Below are 15,453 nucleotides of genomic sequence, written 5' to 3' on the forward strand. Positions count from 1 at the left end.
CTTTCCCTTTCCTTTCCGCTTTTGGCGCGCACGCCTCCGCGAAATCGGCACCGCGATCTTTCCGTGTTTTCCGAGCTTCGGAGAAACCGTGTCGATGCCGGTACGCTTTTATTCTCCGCGAGTTTAGAAAGTTCCGCGGGGCGACAGTTCTTTCATCGCGAATATCCCGAGGAGCAGCGCGTCTTCCATTTCCGACAGTTTACTCCGCCGCTTTTTAATTATTCTCTGTCGGTAAAAATCATCGGTGCGATCCGAACGATGTATACATCATACGTATGTAGGACGGAATTCCGGGTGGATAGATCGGGCGAAAATTTGGAACAAAATATCGCCGAGGGGTGCTATTATTTTCTTTTTCCAACGATGTACCGGTCCGCCAAACTCTCGCGTATTTTCCACGACTCGTTAGTTGCGAGTACCGCGGCACGTGGCACGAACAGACGATAACTTTCCTTTTTACCGATCTGCGTTCGGATCTAGTACCCGGCACGCGTGGGTGGCACATACCCGACTTTTGCGAGTACCACGCGTAGGCGTTCGAACGAGCACGGCGCTGTTTTGACGAGAAATCGATCGTTAATTTGTTCGATCATCGATCATTTATAAGTTTCTCCTCGAGATCCCTTTGATCTTTCGGAAGACGATTTAACCGTATGTAGACTGGAACGGATCGCTCGTATACGTACATAGATCCCCGGGCGAGACGGATCTTCGAGGCGTTTTATCGCGAGGAATATCATCGTCTCGCGACTCGTGTTTTCCAAATTATTCCTCGCGGAGAAATTTTTAACGCGGGCCGCAAATTTGCGGAGAAACGCCGGTAAAGAAAAACTTTGTCACTCTTTCGCATTAGTGACGGAAAGTGGAAAGTTTTCAACGTTCGTGCGAGATGAGGGAAAAATTTCTTTTATTAATGGACCGCAAGACGAGCCACGACCGCTACAGAGTCAACGAATATTACAATGTGATACTCTCCTTTAAAAGTTTTTTAAAATCCTCTCTGAATATTATCGTGTCTTCGACATTGCTAAATAAATGCTTTCTAATCGCAGATTTTTCAAAATATGGAACTCCGAGTCTCTCTAAATCTAAATTCGAATTTGAATTTCCAAAGTTTCGAATTTACGCGCATTTTCGAATTTCGCGCTCAAGTTAATATTTCGATCGGTTCCATTTTTAGTTTACCCAGCTCGAAGAATCCGAAGGAAAGCAAAGTTGGAACCAATGAAACTTGTCGCGTTTCAGCGACATTTAATTAAACTTCGTTCTTTTTTTCCTCTTAGATTCGTTTCATTGCCCCGGAATTTCGAATTTTGAATACGAAACATTCACGCGCGCTACTGAGACTAAGTTTGCGGCGTTAAACGGAGCGCGAGTGGAAGCGAAGTGACTTGGCCAAGCCAAGAAAGGAGAACTTACCGTTCCCAAAACTTCGAATTAGAATAATGCCGAGCTACGTCTCATTGTTCGAGTTTCGAGAACTTTCGAAGCGAAGAAAATTAACGTCCCGTTAAACTGTTATCGCCTCGATAAAACCAAGACCCGGTTGTACCATCGCGGGCTTTTTAATCGAATTGGTGACGAGAAAATTTCGCGAAGAATTTTCCTTACAAATTTCAACACGCGCAAAGAGAGAAACAACCCTGTTCCGAAAATCCTCGTAGTTCGTACGAGACGTGAAGCATCTCGGGGAGAAAAAAAAGAGGAAAATTCCGATTGACGTTCCAAATAAAAGCATTCCGCCCGAAATCGATGATCGTTAGCGTGGAAAATCGAGCAGTTGGACACGGCGCAACGACATCGACTGCTCGAGCAATTTGCAGCAAAGAGTTAACCGTAAAATATTAACGGGGGTTGTTTTGGCGCGAAACGGACCGGAAGGAAATGTACGCTTCCGTGAAACTAAAGAGGATGTCGCGAGAGATTTTCTATTCAGCTGGTAATTAGAGCAACGACCGGATGAATGTTCGTCCAGGTACAAAGTCGATGGAACCGAGCCGGGTCATTCGGAGTAACGTCTTTATTCTTGCCTCGGCAAACAACCCCGGCTGCGAGACACGCCGAAGGGATCAAGAGGTCACGGTGGAAAGCTGGAAAGCAGGAGTAGGCACTTCAAACGAACCTGGACGCGATCAACCCGGTACCTTTGATCTATGCTCCGCTCTTCGATCAACTGTTTTTCAGAACTATTTTTACCTCTCGACGTTGTCGATAATCTAGCAAAGTAGAAATCGCTGCTCGCTCATTTTTGACTCGGTCACGGCTCGTCCCACTCTTCGTGGTAATATCGGATACGATGGTCCCCGATAACAACGGGCAATGAATTTCGTAATATTTTTTTTTACCGCATTCCACTGAGAGACTCTTCATAATTTACGATCACCTACTTTTCAGGGGCGACTCTCCATTCTTTTACCTACTTTTTATAAGGTCAACCAGCATTGTTCGCTTAATTTCTAGTCAAGTAACCACCTTGTTTGCTTTCAAGATTTATAATAGTAATTTACACTGCGCTCGTTCGTTATATCGCATTATGTTACGAAGATTATATTACGTTACGTAAGAGGAAGCTGCGCCGACTCGCATCTCAAACGAGTTCCTATTAAAAGTATATAAATTCCTCGTTTATTATATTTGCATTTGCCCCGCGCCCGGAAGGCCACCTACGCGCTGCCCCAATATTTGCCGAAACAATATTTTTCGTCCACGGCAAACACAGCTTCCTGAACTAGACAAATCTCCGCGTAGAGTCTACGAGACACGGAACGGACAGGTTTCGTACCTTATCTGCCGCACGCCAGCTGCGTGTGCGGCGCAAGGTGGTGGAGTACATAAGGAAAAGCGGCACTATTCTCGAAAATATTTTTAAGCGCCACTTTCTTCCGACCTATGCATTTATTTATACGCCTCGAACGATATTTGCTACAGGAACCATATTTGTACGTATGGCTTGCGTTGATAGCAAGATTCGCGCGAAGAGTACGAACGCGTATGCGCAACGTCGAACCGAGATTGCAAGCGTTTCGAAAGCGACGATGAGGAAGAATCTTAAAAAGTAAACGCATAGATCGCAGCGACGCCCGCAGAGGGTTGCGATCCTCGAGCCGAACGCGTCGATAAAATTTCCTCCGCTGAGACTGTAAAGGCTCGATTCAAAAATAACCACTCACCTTTCCACATCACGGTCCAAGAGCGCCGGCGTGCTCGACGCTTTGATACGCCTCTGCGCCTTGCTCAGCCCAGGAATTCGTCTCCTATCCTTTCCAGAGTACGCGCTCGAGCGTTGATCGTGCAGCGGCTGCAACGGAAACGTAAACGAAATCATTTAACACGTTGCCGACGCATAATTGCGCTAGACCCTCCCCTTCATCCACGGATCGAATCGCTCAGATGCAATGTAACCCCGCTGATAACCCCGCGCGCGGGAAAGTTGCCCGGCCGTCGATCTTTTCCCATGATTCGACACGCACGAACGCTCCCGATCGCTCCTATCTAGACAAGCTTATCGAACCCTGACGATGGAAGAATATTCGACGTGCAACGCGTATATATCTCGTTAGTGAATTATTTCGTAAGCCAAACGAACGCCGTGCTCAATGTTATGCCGACTCTGGGTCACTATGCCTCCATTCACGTTTCAAACCGGGATTGTTAGCTCCTCTCCGTAAGAATGAATAATAGAACGCGATTCATAATGGATCGTATCGCGCGGTATTAATGGTCGGATGAGATAATGACGTTACTATCGGCGTACGTTCGATTTGATCGGTGATTTGCGCTTCGGAATCGCGTAGAAAGTAGCCTGTACGCGTCGCCGGTTCTCGATTCACGGTGGTCAGCAGTTTTACGAGTTCTTTAATCATAATGATCACTGTTATCCTTCGATCGCCTCGGACCTCGTATCGTTAAGCGCCAGAGTGGTATCCGTCGTTAACACAGACATTAATACGGTAGTTGGAATCATCGACGTGTACGTAGACCGTTGGACGCGAAGAATAGATTGGTACTTGGCCGAGGTTTAATCCTGGCAAACGAACCGGTTAGATCGATGGAGCGTGTACCAGTTGTCAAGCCCGAGAACCGAAAATTTGCGTGTCTCGATGATTCGAAAGCGAATCCGCGGTGGAAGCTCGGGAACGGGAGGGGGTGTAAATGGCACGGTGCCATAAAACTCCATTACACGTGCGGTCATCTTCGCGGCGGATACGATGTTTTGCTGATTAAGACCAACCTGCAGTAACGTCCTTTTATCTCCTATTTTATCGTTTTAATGAAACGCGCGGCTGTTTACTGTTATGAACAGGTTACTTAATTATTGCCTCGTGATCTACTAAAAAGAAAGTCCAATTAGATATATCGCAGTTTCGAAACGCCAACGTTTGATTTACGATTGCGCAAGAAGAAAGTTTCTAAAACGTTTAATGACACGTTATGAATTCTGCAGATTAACTTTGGGTTAGAAAATTAACTGCAGGAAATGCGATTTTTATCGCGAGATCTTTCTTGCTAAATAATACATAAATCCTAGTGCAAATATTTCCATACGGAACTTTGTACGCGTATATCGTTGCGCAACGCCTAATTAATCTCGCATAAATTTTAATAAGCGTGTCAGAGGATTTTTCTCCCCCTATCGGATTACCATTGTGCAATGTTATACGGTGAAATTCACGAATTCACCCTTCGAACAATACGCTTCTTCTCTTCCCTCGTTCCGCGCGGTAAACACGCTCGAATTTTTCCGCTAAAAAACGTATTTACTATCTGACGGACGAATTGACGGAATATAGATGGAATTGGATGTTCGCAAAGGGAGCATTCTCGCCACTGGCAAATTTGACAAACGCTTTTCGGTAAATTTACCGATACCTTTTTATCGCGGGCAAACGTCAAATATTTCTCGTACCTCTTCCTAACCCAAAGCCAGCTTCGTAAAAATCCGTTTACGCTGCTCGGCGTGTGATTCTCGCGTTGAACATAATAGAGTCTACGATGAAATACGGCTGCTCGATCGTTCCACTTCACGGAATTACCAGTGTTCGGTCGAACACTTCGGGGGTGAGGGAACATCGATCGACGGTGTGTATCCACCTTTCGGTTTTCTAAACGAGCCCGGCCACGTTTCTGTCCATGGCGGCGTTTCTATAGCAAAGAGAGGTCGAGAAGTCACTCGACTCGACGAGAACGAGCATTGTCCGCGCGCGCCACTGGCTGCACAACGAAAGAATTCGCTCCGCCGAAATATCTCGATGCCATTGTCTCGTCCTCTTAATTACCAATGGTTGCTGCTTCGCTCGATTCCACTTCCGTTTATTGCTTTTTTACCTGTCACCTCTTTCATGCACCTGTCGCGCCCGTCATTTTTCGCTTCCGCCAGAGATATCGATGTCGGACGGATTCGCTCGCGCCACTTCCGTTTCGCGGTTCCCCGCGGAGGAATCGCGACTCTGACATTTCGCTCGTTAAACGGATTCTTTATATCGGTCGCGTTATCTAGGTTGACGAGCTTTTTTCTAATTCTAATACTTTTCGTGCAAAGACGGGGAGGGAGACGAAACAAGAGGGGGAGTGCCAGTTCTGAAAATTGCACGGAGGAGAAAAGTCGGTTAATTGGATTGCTAGATGAACCAAGATCGAGCTATTCGGGTCGTCGCTGAAGAGTAGTTCGTCCCGAGTCTAATATTCGGAAAAGCTGTCGCCCGTGATATAAAACGTGCTCGCGTTTCTTAACTTCCCTCTGAAGTCCTAATTACGGGGGAGAAACCGGGAAAAGGGTATCCGATCGCGATGGAAGTCGATCTGCAACGGGACGATTGAAAAATCGCGCATTTTCCGACTCAGGTTTCGCGCAGCGTCAAGGTTGGACCTTCCAACGATACGCTAAACAGTTAGCTCAAAGGAATAAAGGAGCGCGAGGGTGAGAACCGCGAAAAATGTTTTACAACGTTGAATATGCATAGACCGTGCGAGCATTCGTGCTAACCTTTAATTAAAACTTTTAATTAAGGTCGATGCGAGAAGTTCGATAGCATCGGAACTGCTTTGTGCCGGTGCTCGATGTTTCTTGAGCGTGGCTTTCGTGTCGAAACGGACGAAAAAGTTCGATCGGTAGGTACGATGGAATCGAGTGCGATTCGTTTGGCGCGTTAACGTCGAACAAAATCCTCTTCTCGTGAAAATATTATCCTTTGTCTCGATACCGTGTTCGCGAGCAACCATTCAAATTCAAATTTATAAACGTCCGGCCTGGCCAATTCGGATACAAAACGATTCTACCAGCCGGGAAATATGCGTTGTCGGTGTTTGCTTCTGTTGCTGGACGCCGCGATGCACGACTCAGAATCATCGACCAATATTTGAAATATTTTGCGTCCCTCGTTTCGCTTCGTCGAGGAAAAAGCAATCGCCGTATTATGAACCAAAGAAAAATCGGATGTTTATAGGAACACGAACAGATTGTTCGACATTAAAGCTCGAACGTTTGAAGTCTCGCGGCGTTGAAGATATTTTTGCCGCAACGAACGTCGGTTAAAATCGATGAATCACGTCACCGGATATTATCACGTATTTGTCAAATGTTTCACGAGTCGTAGTTAAATACGATTCAAATTATCCGTTAATTTGGTCCGCCTCTCAAACCGAATCATTATGCCACATATTTGTTTCACGTTCAACGTGTTTAACGTCAAACAAAGATTCTCCCTCTCCTTATCCCTCTTTATTAAACGAACAATCGAGGGGATCACGATCGACGCTGGAAAATCGTCTAGGAGGCTAAATTCAAGCTCGACAAAATTTTTGAGCCCCGTGAAACCTTAATTAACAGTACTGTGAGAGAGCATTTGCATGTTCCTGGCGCAGACTTTAACCTACATACACTTCGATCCTAACGTGCCCGCGGCACCGATAATTGGAGGTTAGCGAGGTCACCGCCGAATTATTCATTCGTAGACGATTTTGGTACCTCGGAATGATTCGAACGAATTCTGATCTCTGCTCGATTAGGCATTCAGTTAAGGTACTCTACCGGAAGAAATTGCGATTTAACGGATGTACGAACCGATCGATGCCCCCGTGTTTGTCCGTGGAATCGGATTCGAACGCGTTCGTTTTCAGTTCGTTTGGAATTCTGCGATACCAGATCGGTCCGTAAGTTCGTACTCGTGTCTTTTCCACTCACCGATTCGACGCGCCAATTGTGCCAAATTTGCATTCATTGTCCTAAATATCTCTCGTACGAAATAACGACGAATGTGTCGTGGATCGAATTAAAGGTTAACCTCGCGTTTCGTCGTTGTTTCGCGGTGACTAAAAATATACGGGAATTTATGAACCGACCCGATTTAACGACCGTGATTTCTACGGAGAATTAAAACGTTTCGCAGTCGTGGAATTCGAAACAGGCTACCAAATCTCGGGATATAAGTCGAGTAATATATCGGTCGAGTCTGGATCGATAGAGAAAATCGGTGGGAGCTTCTCGACGTCGATGGTTCTGGAGGCCCGTTAATTAAACATCAATCAAGAAGCAGTGGTGGAATAATACTGGAGGGGGTAGCGCGTCGAAATTATTTTCAAGGATAGAAGCGAAGACGTTCGATCCGCTAGACACGCGATTCGTAATTTCCTCCTCGGAAGCGGCGGATGATAGAACGGTCGGATGAATAATGGACGGCGCCTGTGACGTCTCAGCCGCGAGCTTAAATGCACGCAGACTCGGGTACTACGCGATGTTTGCATACGAGTGGTACCGTTTGATTACCATCCGATGTTCCGATGCTCCCGATAGCCCGTGTGTTCTTGACATTCGGCTAACTTCTCTTAATTACTTTCATCTTCCCACGGATATCCCGTCACTCGCTTTCCACGATTCGCTTAATTCGAACCGTCCTGCCCGTTCTTCGATATCTTTGCCACCGTATATTTATACGGCGAACGACGAGAAACACCGATCTATGGGAAGAAAATTGCACGAGGCTATTAAAGAGAGACTGCAATCACGGCTCGCGGAGAAAATATAGTCGAAGAAGGGTAGATCTTATTAAACCGCGCAGCGTTTCCCACGACCAACTTTTCCTATCCAGTGCTTAGAAAAGACCTACGACTCGTCCCAGTTCCTGCAATCGTTCCGTATAACAGGGTTGAAGCTTTCAGTATATTGGATGTCTGAGCCAGCGATAAAGTCACTTGGACGCGTGCTCGTCTAATTATCTCTGCTTTTATTACGTGCACACGAGCGTGCACGTTTGCGCGCACGCGTATCACGGAGACACGCGTGGATTAATGATTAACCAAAGGAGAAGAAAGGAGAAGGAAGGAACTAAAATGGAATTGCATCAACGATAACGCGGTTTCGCGCGGAAAGATCGGAAGCCTGACAGATAATACATATCGATTGCGTTATTGCGTTATTGCGTTCGCCTATGCGCGTGCAGCGTATCGTGGCTGGCAACGACATGCATCATTCACACCGACGACGACTGGGCATACCTGTTCGTTAACGTTACCGGTAACAATGGCGGGTCGAATTGACTGTATCTCCCACGTTTATGCACAGATCACTGTCACCGAGGGACAACCATTTGGCTGACAATTAGACGCAACCGTGGACATCGCCATTGTGAGCCGAATCGCAGAATCCGCGAGATTATCTCAGCGATTATCTTAATTTCGTGGGCCAGGGGACCATTATCGATCCGTCCGATCCTACCTTCTCGTAGGTATCGCGCCGCAAGGCGTTTGCGCGTCATCCGGCAACAAGCGGGACAAAAATAACCTTGGCACCATAAATCATCCCTTCAAAAAATACCCAGCCTATTGCCATCGCTTTCGCGAGCTATCAAAGGCGTCGCGAGCTATCGACTTTCCTCCTTCTTTTCTTTCCCTCCGAGCAATTTGACCTTTCCGTCGACGAGGACTCGACGCGGCACCTCCAGTGTCCCGGGTAACATCCCGAAAAGGTATCGATCACGGTGGCACGTGACGTATTGTCCCGGAAAGCTGGCGAGCCGCTTTTAAAATCCCGCACGTCCCGTAACGCGACGTCGCGTTACGTCCTTGGTCCATTGCGTCGGTGTACAGGGCTGCCTGGAATATGGAAGAAAGCTCGACGCGGCGTCAGAACGTCGAGCTTCTTCGATTGCCAGAGTCAGAATCACGCCGGACGTTTCCGGTCTGCGCGGACGCGCGCCATTCGAGAGATCGAGATCCGGGGAATCCGGCAGACCCGCTTTTCGAGCTCGGCATCGACGCGAAACGGTGCATTCCGGATTCGTGCCGCGAGATCGTGGAATTCCCTCGCGGAGATGTAAATCTTGGACGCGTTGTCGTGGCCGTGACGTGACTTCTCCTGCAAGAGAAGCCGAGAAACGAGCTGGTAACGTCTGTCACGCAAAAGCGTCGTCCGTTTCCACCCGTCTCGAAGATCCAGGTAATACGAAACGATGGAGCAGTATCGAGAAATCGAAGCAGCCACGACGACTTTATCGTTGCAGCTCGGGCCTGGCGATCGGAGCGTGTCGAAAAGCTTTCTATCGAGATTTTTTCCCGCTGCCAGGCCGGAAATCGACGTTCGAATGGCGGCGAAGGGTGGGACGGGGTACGCTTTCGACGATTCAGGTTAATATCACTGGGATTATCTCTTCAGCGAGACCGTGGCGTTGTTTCGCGTGTCATCGCGTGCTCCACGGACGTTACAGGCTATTTTCGTTTCGCGTCGTGGGAACTTCTCGCAAAGAATTAGTATAAAAGTACACCCCGTTAAGAGGCTGATCCTTCTAGAAGCCGCGAGCAAACGCTTTCAGCCGCGACGGTGTATGAAACGTTATAAAAGCTACAGCAGAACTGTCTTTCTTCCGAGTTTCTCGGATAAACTTAGCAACAGAGGTCTCTAGCCGTGGTGATTCGGGTCAGCTTAATTAAACCCCGGAACGTTTTACCCGGACTAACTGTCGCATTGTTGTAAGTTTGCGGATTTATCCGCGGCGGTCGTACGAACACCGCAAACGGAACAGTTCCTAGTGGCAATTTATCACGTAGCTCGTGATATTAATTGGGATCGTTATACGTTCCGTCGCTGGTATTCCATCGACTCGGTTATTCCTGCACAGAGACAACGCGGAGGACTCGAACGAAGTGCCGGCTGGCTGAGCATTTCGTGAACGACGCGTCGCGACGTCGAGATTTTTTCGCGGTCAACGCGTCGAAGACGGATTCAGCGACGTCTGCCTCGTTCCGCTCGCGAAATATTAGGACAATCGAGAATTTCGGGCTAAGCGAGGATTTCCAAGGTATAATATTTTCCACGGAACAAGAGAGCTACCACCGATGGAAACGATTCGGAAAATCAGTGATAATTTCAGGGGAATAGAGGAGCGCTTGGAAACGTTTTATCGATCGCGCTCAGGGACGCTATAAGACGGCTAAAAAGTTCAAGAGAGCCGCTCGGAAGTTCTCCTGGGAAAGAAAGTTGCGAGAGCCTGCCGGTGAATCGACCACGAAACTTTTTAAAACGAGGGAAACGCGGCAGCGCTGATCTTCGAATGTTTAAAACATCTGAAAGCATTCTTCCGTCACCTCGTCGTTTCTCTTATTTCTCCCTCTTTCACTCTCTCTCTCTCTCTCTCTCCCCTTTGCTCTCTCCTCCGCTTTTTATTATCTTCTTCTTCTCTGATATTTTTGAAATATCGTCGAAGGGTGGAAATGAGTCGATGGCCGATAACGAGTGGCGCGTTGATTGGCGTAGGGAGCAAGAGTCGGTAGAAAGGTGCGATCGAAAGTATTATAATAAAAAAACGATTCAATTTCCGGAGGGATTCGGATACTCACGGAAACAGGAGCTGTGTGAGGCGTGGCTGCTTCCTGTGTGTGGCGAAGTCGACTGGGACTGGGGCTCGACCTTTGGGAATTCTGCCCACGTTGCCAGGAGGCTCCTTTGTTATTGCTGAAATCAAATTAAGCGATCGATTTTATCGCTGCTGCGTGTAGGAAAAATACCGTCCATCCAACGAATAACCTAAGGACGGAAAAAGGATAAACGCGCGGTGTTTGCAGGCGGGAAACGGTTGGAATGCATGTACGGATTCCACGGTGATTCACGTTTACGCGGGACCTCTGACACGGTCGCGGCTCTCCGCGACTTTCACATTAACCGGGGAGGTAAAAATGCCACTCCGGTGAGCGATTAGATCGCGCAATAAATTATTATAGGGCAAGACTTGTCATCGTGGCCAGGTAGTGGGTAATAAATTACGCGGCTGAAGGTCTCTGCGCGTGATTTACACGTTCGCTCGTCGATAATCGCCCTTCGGAGATGTCGATATATTGCGCCCGACAATGATCTATGAGCGGATGATCTATGACCGTACGATCAAACTCGAGGATCCTCTTGTTTGCCAATCGTCGGACGAATCGAGGCTCGGGACTCTTCGCTCGTCGTTTCGCCGGCAAAAATCCACTTTGATTTATAAACTCGTTATCATCGATGCCTTCCAAGACGATTGCAGCGGCCGCTCCGCGTGCCGTCACGAAAGTAGGTAGCACTTTTTGGGCACTCGAAGGAAACCTGCGAGCGCTATACGTGTACGTCGTGCCAGCGAATTCATGGCTAACGGCACTCGCTGCTGTTAGATACTTCGAGCCTTCCTTCGTTCCCCTTTCGTGAATTAGAAACTCGCTCGTCATCGATATTCCCATAAACGTCTCTGCCCGCCGAGTGGAGGCTAAGGAAGAGGACGCGTCCGTTGTTTCTAAACCGACAGGTTTCATCCGGACCACTCCCAGGCTACGAGAAAGGATCCGCGTGGAGCGACGACCGCGTAGAAAGTGGAATAAATCGATGAACTTCCGTCGTTGTCTCGCGATCCCTTCGGCTCCTCGAACGAAGACGACTCGCCTTGTCAGTCGGGCGGCGGAGAGGAGTAACGGAAGCCGCGAGGGAAAAGCTCGTCTCGGCCAGGATGAAAATCACGCTTGGACGCGACACCGGAGACGCGGAGACGCGGTGCGAGCACCGTCGAGCCTTTCGCTTGCCGACGAGATCGGTTCGTTCGCCGCGTCGTCTATGGGACGAAGGATCGTTTATCACACGGTGATCACCGTGCGCGGATAATGACGTATTAGGTCAGAGTGAAAGCATCGTGGGAATTCATTGGCGCGTTCGCGTGCCCCGAACGAGCGAGCAGGAAGCGTTCGACAGACGTAAGGTCACGTCAAGGCAATAGGTGGAACGATTAACGCCATTAACGTCCGACTTTATGAGCTTTCCCAGAAGGAGTGTCGGTGGGGGGTGGCAGCAGCCACGGATTTCACACGGGAAGCTCGTTATCCGGCGGATTTTTTCGCGGCTGCCGGCGGTACCGTGGCAACTTGCGCGAGGTACGTGGGATCGATTCCAAACAGCAGAAGAACGCCGTGTCGGCGATGTAATTTATTAAACGGCGTAACGGCGCGCTCGAGCGTCGACGTCGGCGATGTCGGATGCGTAACCACGTATCGCCAGTCCCCGGCTAATATTTGCCGGAGTACTGCAGGGAAATCGGAGGGAAACCGTGGGGAGAGAGAGAGAGAGGAATTCCCGCCTCTCGTTTCGGAAATTGAGACATCGAAACGTCGCTGATGAATCATACCTGCACACTCGCGCGGATATTAGCAACCGTCGCGGCAGCTCACCGCGGGTATTTCTCGTACCGCGCCTTGGCTAATCCCGTCGTTATCAAGAGTTTCGTAATCATCTGGCATGACATGTAGGTATATACGCGCGTACGCAGACGCTTGGAACGAGTCAGGAATATCGGCTGGTTTTCGAGTAGAAAGTGCAAGGAACTCGGTCAATATTCCCAAGGCTGATGGAAACGATTTCCGCGCCATCGCGAAACGAACGTCCACACGGGGCCCGTGGATAAATATCTGCCGGTAACTACACGCGTTTGTACTCGCGATTATCTCGATTGTTCGAATTCGAACGTAGCGACGTGCTCGGTGACTCGGATTCTCAGGCTGCGGCTCTTGGAAATGGGTTTGGCTTGTGGTTACGAGTACGATGAATTTTTTTCCACATCGGAAATGACGTACTTTTTACGAGATCAGGAGTACTCGCCAATTAAATATTTATCCGAATGTCGTCCTCGCGGAGGAGCGCAAATTACAGTTTAATCGCGGTAGTTTTACAGCAGCCCAATTAACGTGATTCGCTGACGGGGGAAAACGTAAACTTCGATGACAGCAGCTCATCCGAGTAGCTTTTTGCTACTATAAACTCCTCGTACGTTTGCTTCGTCGACGTATACGCGGAACTGTTATTTAGCTGCTTCACTTTTTAACGCGAAAATAATTGCTCCGCGAATAATATCGCGATCAACCGAGTCCAGTGCTATCCGGAGCTGGGATCGGACGAATTTTCGGTAGCGTGCGACGTCGGGAATTTATTCTCTCGCAAGGACAATATTTACGAACGATATTTCACGGCCGAGACGTCCGTGTTATCGCGTAGTAAAACTCCGACGATGTCCAATTTGTCCAGCTCCTCGTGTAAACGCGTTTTTCTTACGGTCGCAATTAGTTCGAACTCGTTCGTTCAGTAGTGCAATCGATTATTCGCCGGCCGTGCCGAAAAATTAGATTTATTTCAACGCGGAAGAAAGGGGAAGCGAAACAAGAGGGTAGAAGAGGACCGAGTTGCCGACTCGCGTGTAACCTTCCGGCACTTTTGCACCGTGTAACGAGTTACGACCGAATCGGATGACTGTGATTTATGCAAACGCACCGGGTCCAGCGCTACCTACGACACCCGAATATTTTATTCTCTTTCCGCGAAATTCCGTGAGCAGCCATGGCCGTCGACGAGCTCGTTAGTTCGATCGCGAGAGTAATTCCGAGAAAATTGTTCCATCGCGAATAAAAAGCGATCGCGAGTCTTCTTCTCTTTTCCGACGGCGGAACGCGGGCGTATAAATAAATACGGGGAAGTGGAAATAAATGGAGGCGAAGAAAGAATTCAGGGTCCCTAATTCGTTACCTCATCGTCGGTGCGGAACTCACGGCGGCGAGAGACAGCGAGAGAGAGAGAGAGAGAGAGAGAAAGAGACGGAGATAGATTGAATTATGGAAAACGTAATCAAGGGCCGAATCGGTAGGTACATCTTGTATTTATTCGACCGTCCGTCGTCCCCACTCGAGAGAAACGGGGTGTGAAATACGGAAAGCCGGGCAGGGACGCGATCGGCACGGACGGTTAAGGGCGAGTGTTAAAAGCGGAATTTATTCCGATGCCCTCGTATATCGGCGCTTTTCGACTCGTTTCGCCTCGTTTCTTTTCCTCCGATCGACTTTCCGCCGCGCCGCGCCGCGCAGATAAATCGATGCACCCCGGCCAAATAAACAATCGTATTTATCGCCGTGGGTTCACGTGGGTGTGCTGTTACGAGCCGCGAAAACCGGTCGTAAAATCTTACCGGTTTCGCAATACGGCTTCCCTCGGTCCAGTCCCGACTGCCTTCATCCTCCGCCAAGCTACCTACCATAACAACCCGAGCATACGTGGCTCCACTTTTATTTCTTACCCTCGCGAGGTGTCCTAGCCACGGTTTAAATCGATCTCCGATCACCCCTTGCGCCGGGCTGCTAGCGTAAAAATCCCCGTCACCGTTACCGTATCGCTTCGAAGGAGGAACTTTGTCATGATTTATAGCCGGCGACACCGTGAAATCGATAATTGCCAACTGGGTAGTCTCTCGGCATGAAAATTTACGATATTCCGAAGAGAAAGAGCAGAGAAGACGATAGACGAGCGGGGTTTGCGTAAGGGAAGAAAGAGGATCGACCTCTATGCGAGCTAGACTTTCCAATTTACCGGGAGACGGATGTAACCGATTCGAGCAAGCTGCTTCGAGACGACTTTGATTTTCTTCCACAGTCGGAGCGTACGCGTTCAAGATCTCGTTTAAACGAAGAAGTAGAAATAACATCATCGAGCAAAGTCACGGGATGATCGATCCGAATTAGAAACGGGGGCTTACGATTGGTCTAGATCAACAACGACCGTCTAAGACGTTGTTTCAAAAAACAGCTATCCGTCGGCCCGCATCCTTCCTGAAGCGCTGCAGACGCTTATCGCGTGAATCAGGCGGAAAAAATTCAACGAAAACAACGGAAGTTTCCGTCGGACTCGATTTTCCGAGAAAACAATTTTCGCGAATCACGCGTTCATCTTCCTCGATGCGAAAAGCGCACGAGTTCCACGTAGAAGCACCAAACTCGACTTATTTTTCTCGGCAGAGGTCTTTGCCTGTTTTCGAGCGTTTGTCAATCTCGGTTTTGTTCGACTTGGAGAACGCTTTCGATCCCATTCTCGCACGACGTACCGGCATGTTCGATTAAGCCGATTGCACGTAATAATTGCGAAACGTATAACCTAATTCACAGTGTGCCGGGGTATTCAGCGGAGCTAGCTTTCCC

The 15,453-nt window shown here is 48.6% G+C and overlaps 1 protein-coding gene across 1 annotated transcript in view; it reads right to left on the minus strand.

Moving 5' to 3' along the window:
- RhoGEF3 (Rho guanine nucleotide exchange factor 3) overlaps nt 1-15,453 on the minus strand; it is a 113,393-nt gene that overhangs the window by 12,905 nt on the left and 85,035 nt on the right. The window contains exons 8-9 of the mRNA XM_017897914.1: nt 10,828-10,942; nt 3,171-3,298 (exon numbers count right to left, since the gene is read on the minus strand). Of these exons, the coding sequence (XP_017753403.1) occupies nt 3,171-3,298; nt 10,828-10,942 (243 nt within the window). The remainder of the gene's footprint in view (nt 1-3,170; nt 3,299-10,827; nt 10,943-15,453) is intronic.

Source organism: Eufriesea mexicana, unplaced genomic scaffold, assembly GCF_001483705.2.
Source record: "Eufriesea mexicana isolate 0111107269 unplaced genomic scaffold, ASM148370v2 scaffold596, whole genome shotgun sequence".
Classification (NCBI taxonomy): domain Eukaryota; kingdom Metazoa; phylum Arthropoda; class Insecta; order Hymenoptera; family Apidae; genus Eufriesea; species Eufriesea mexicana.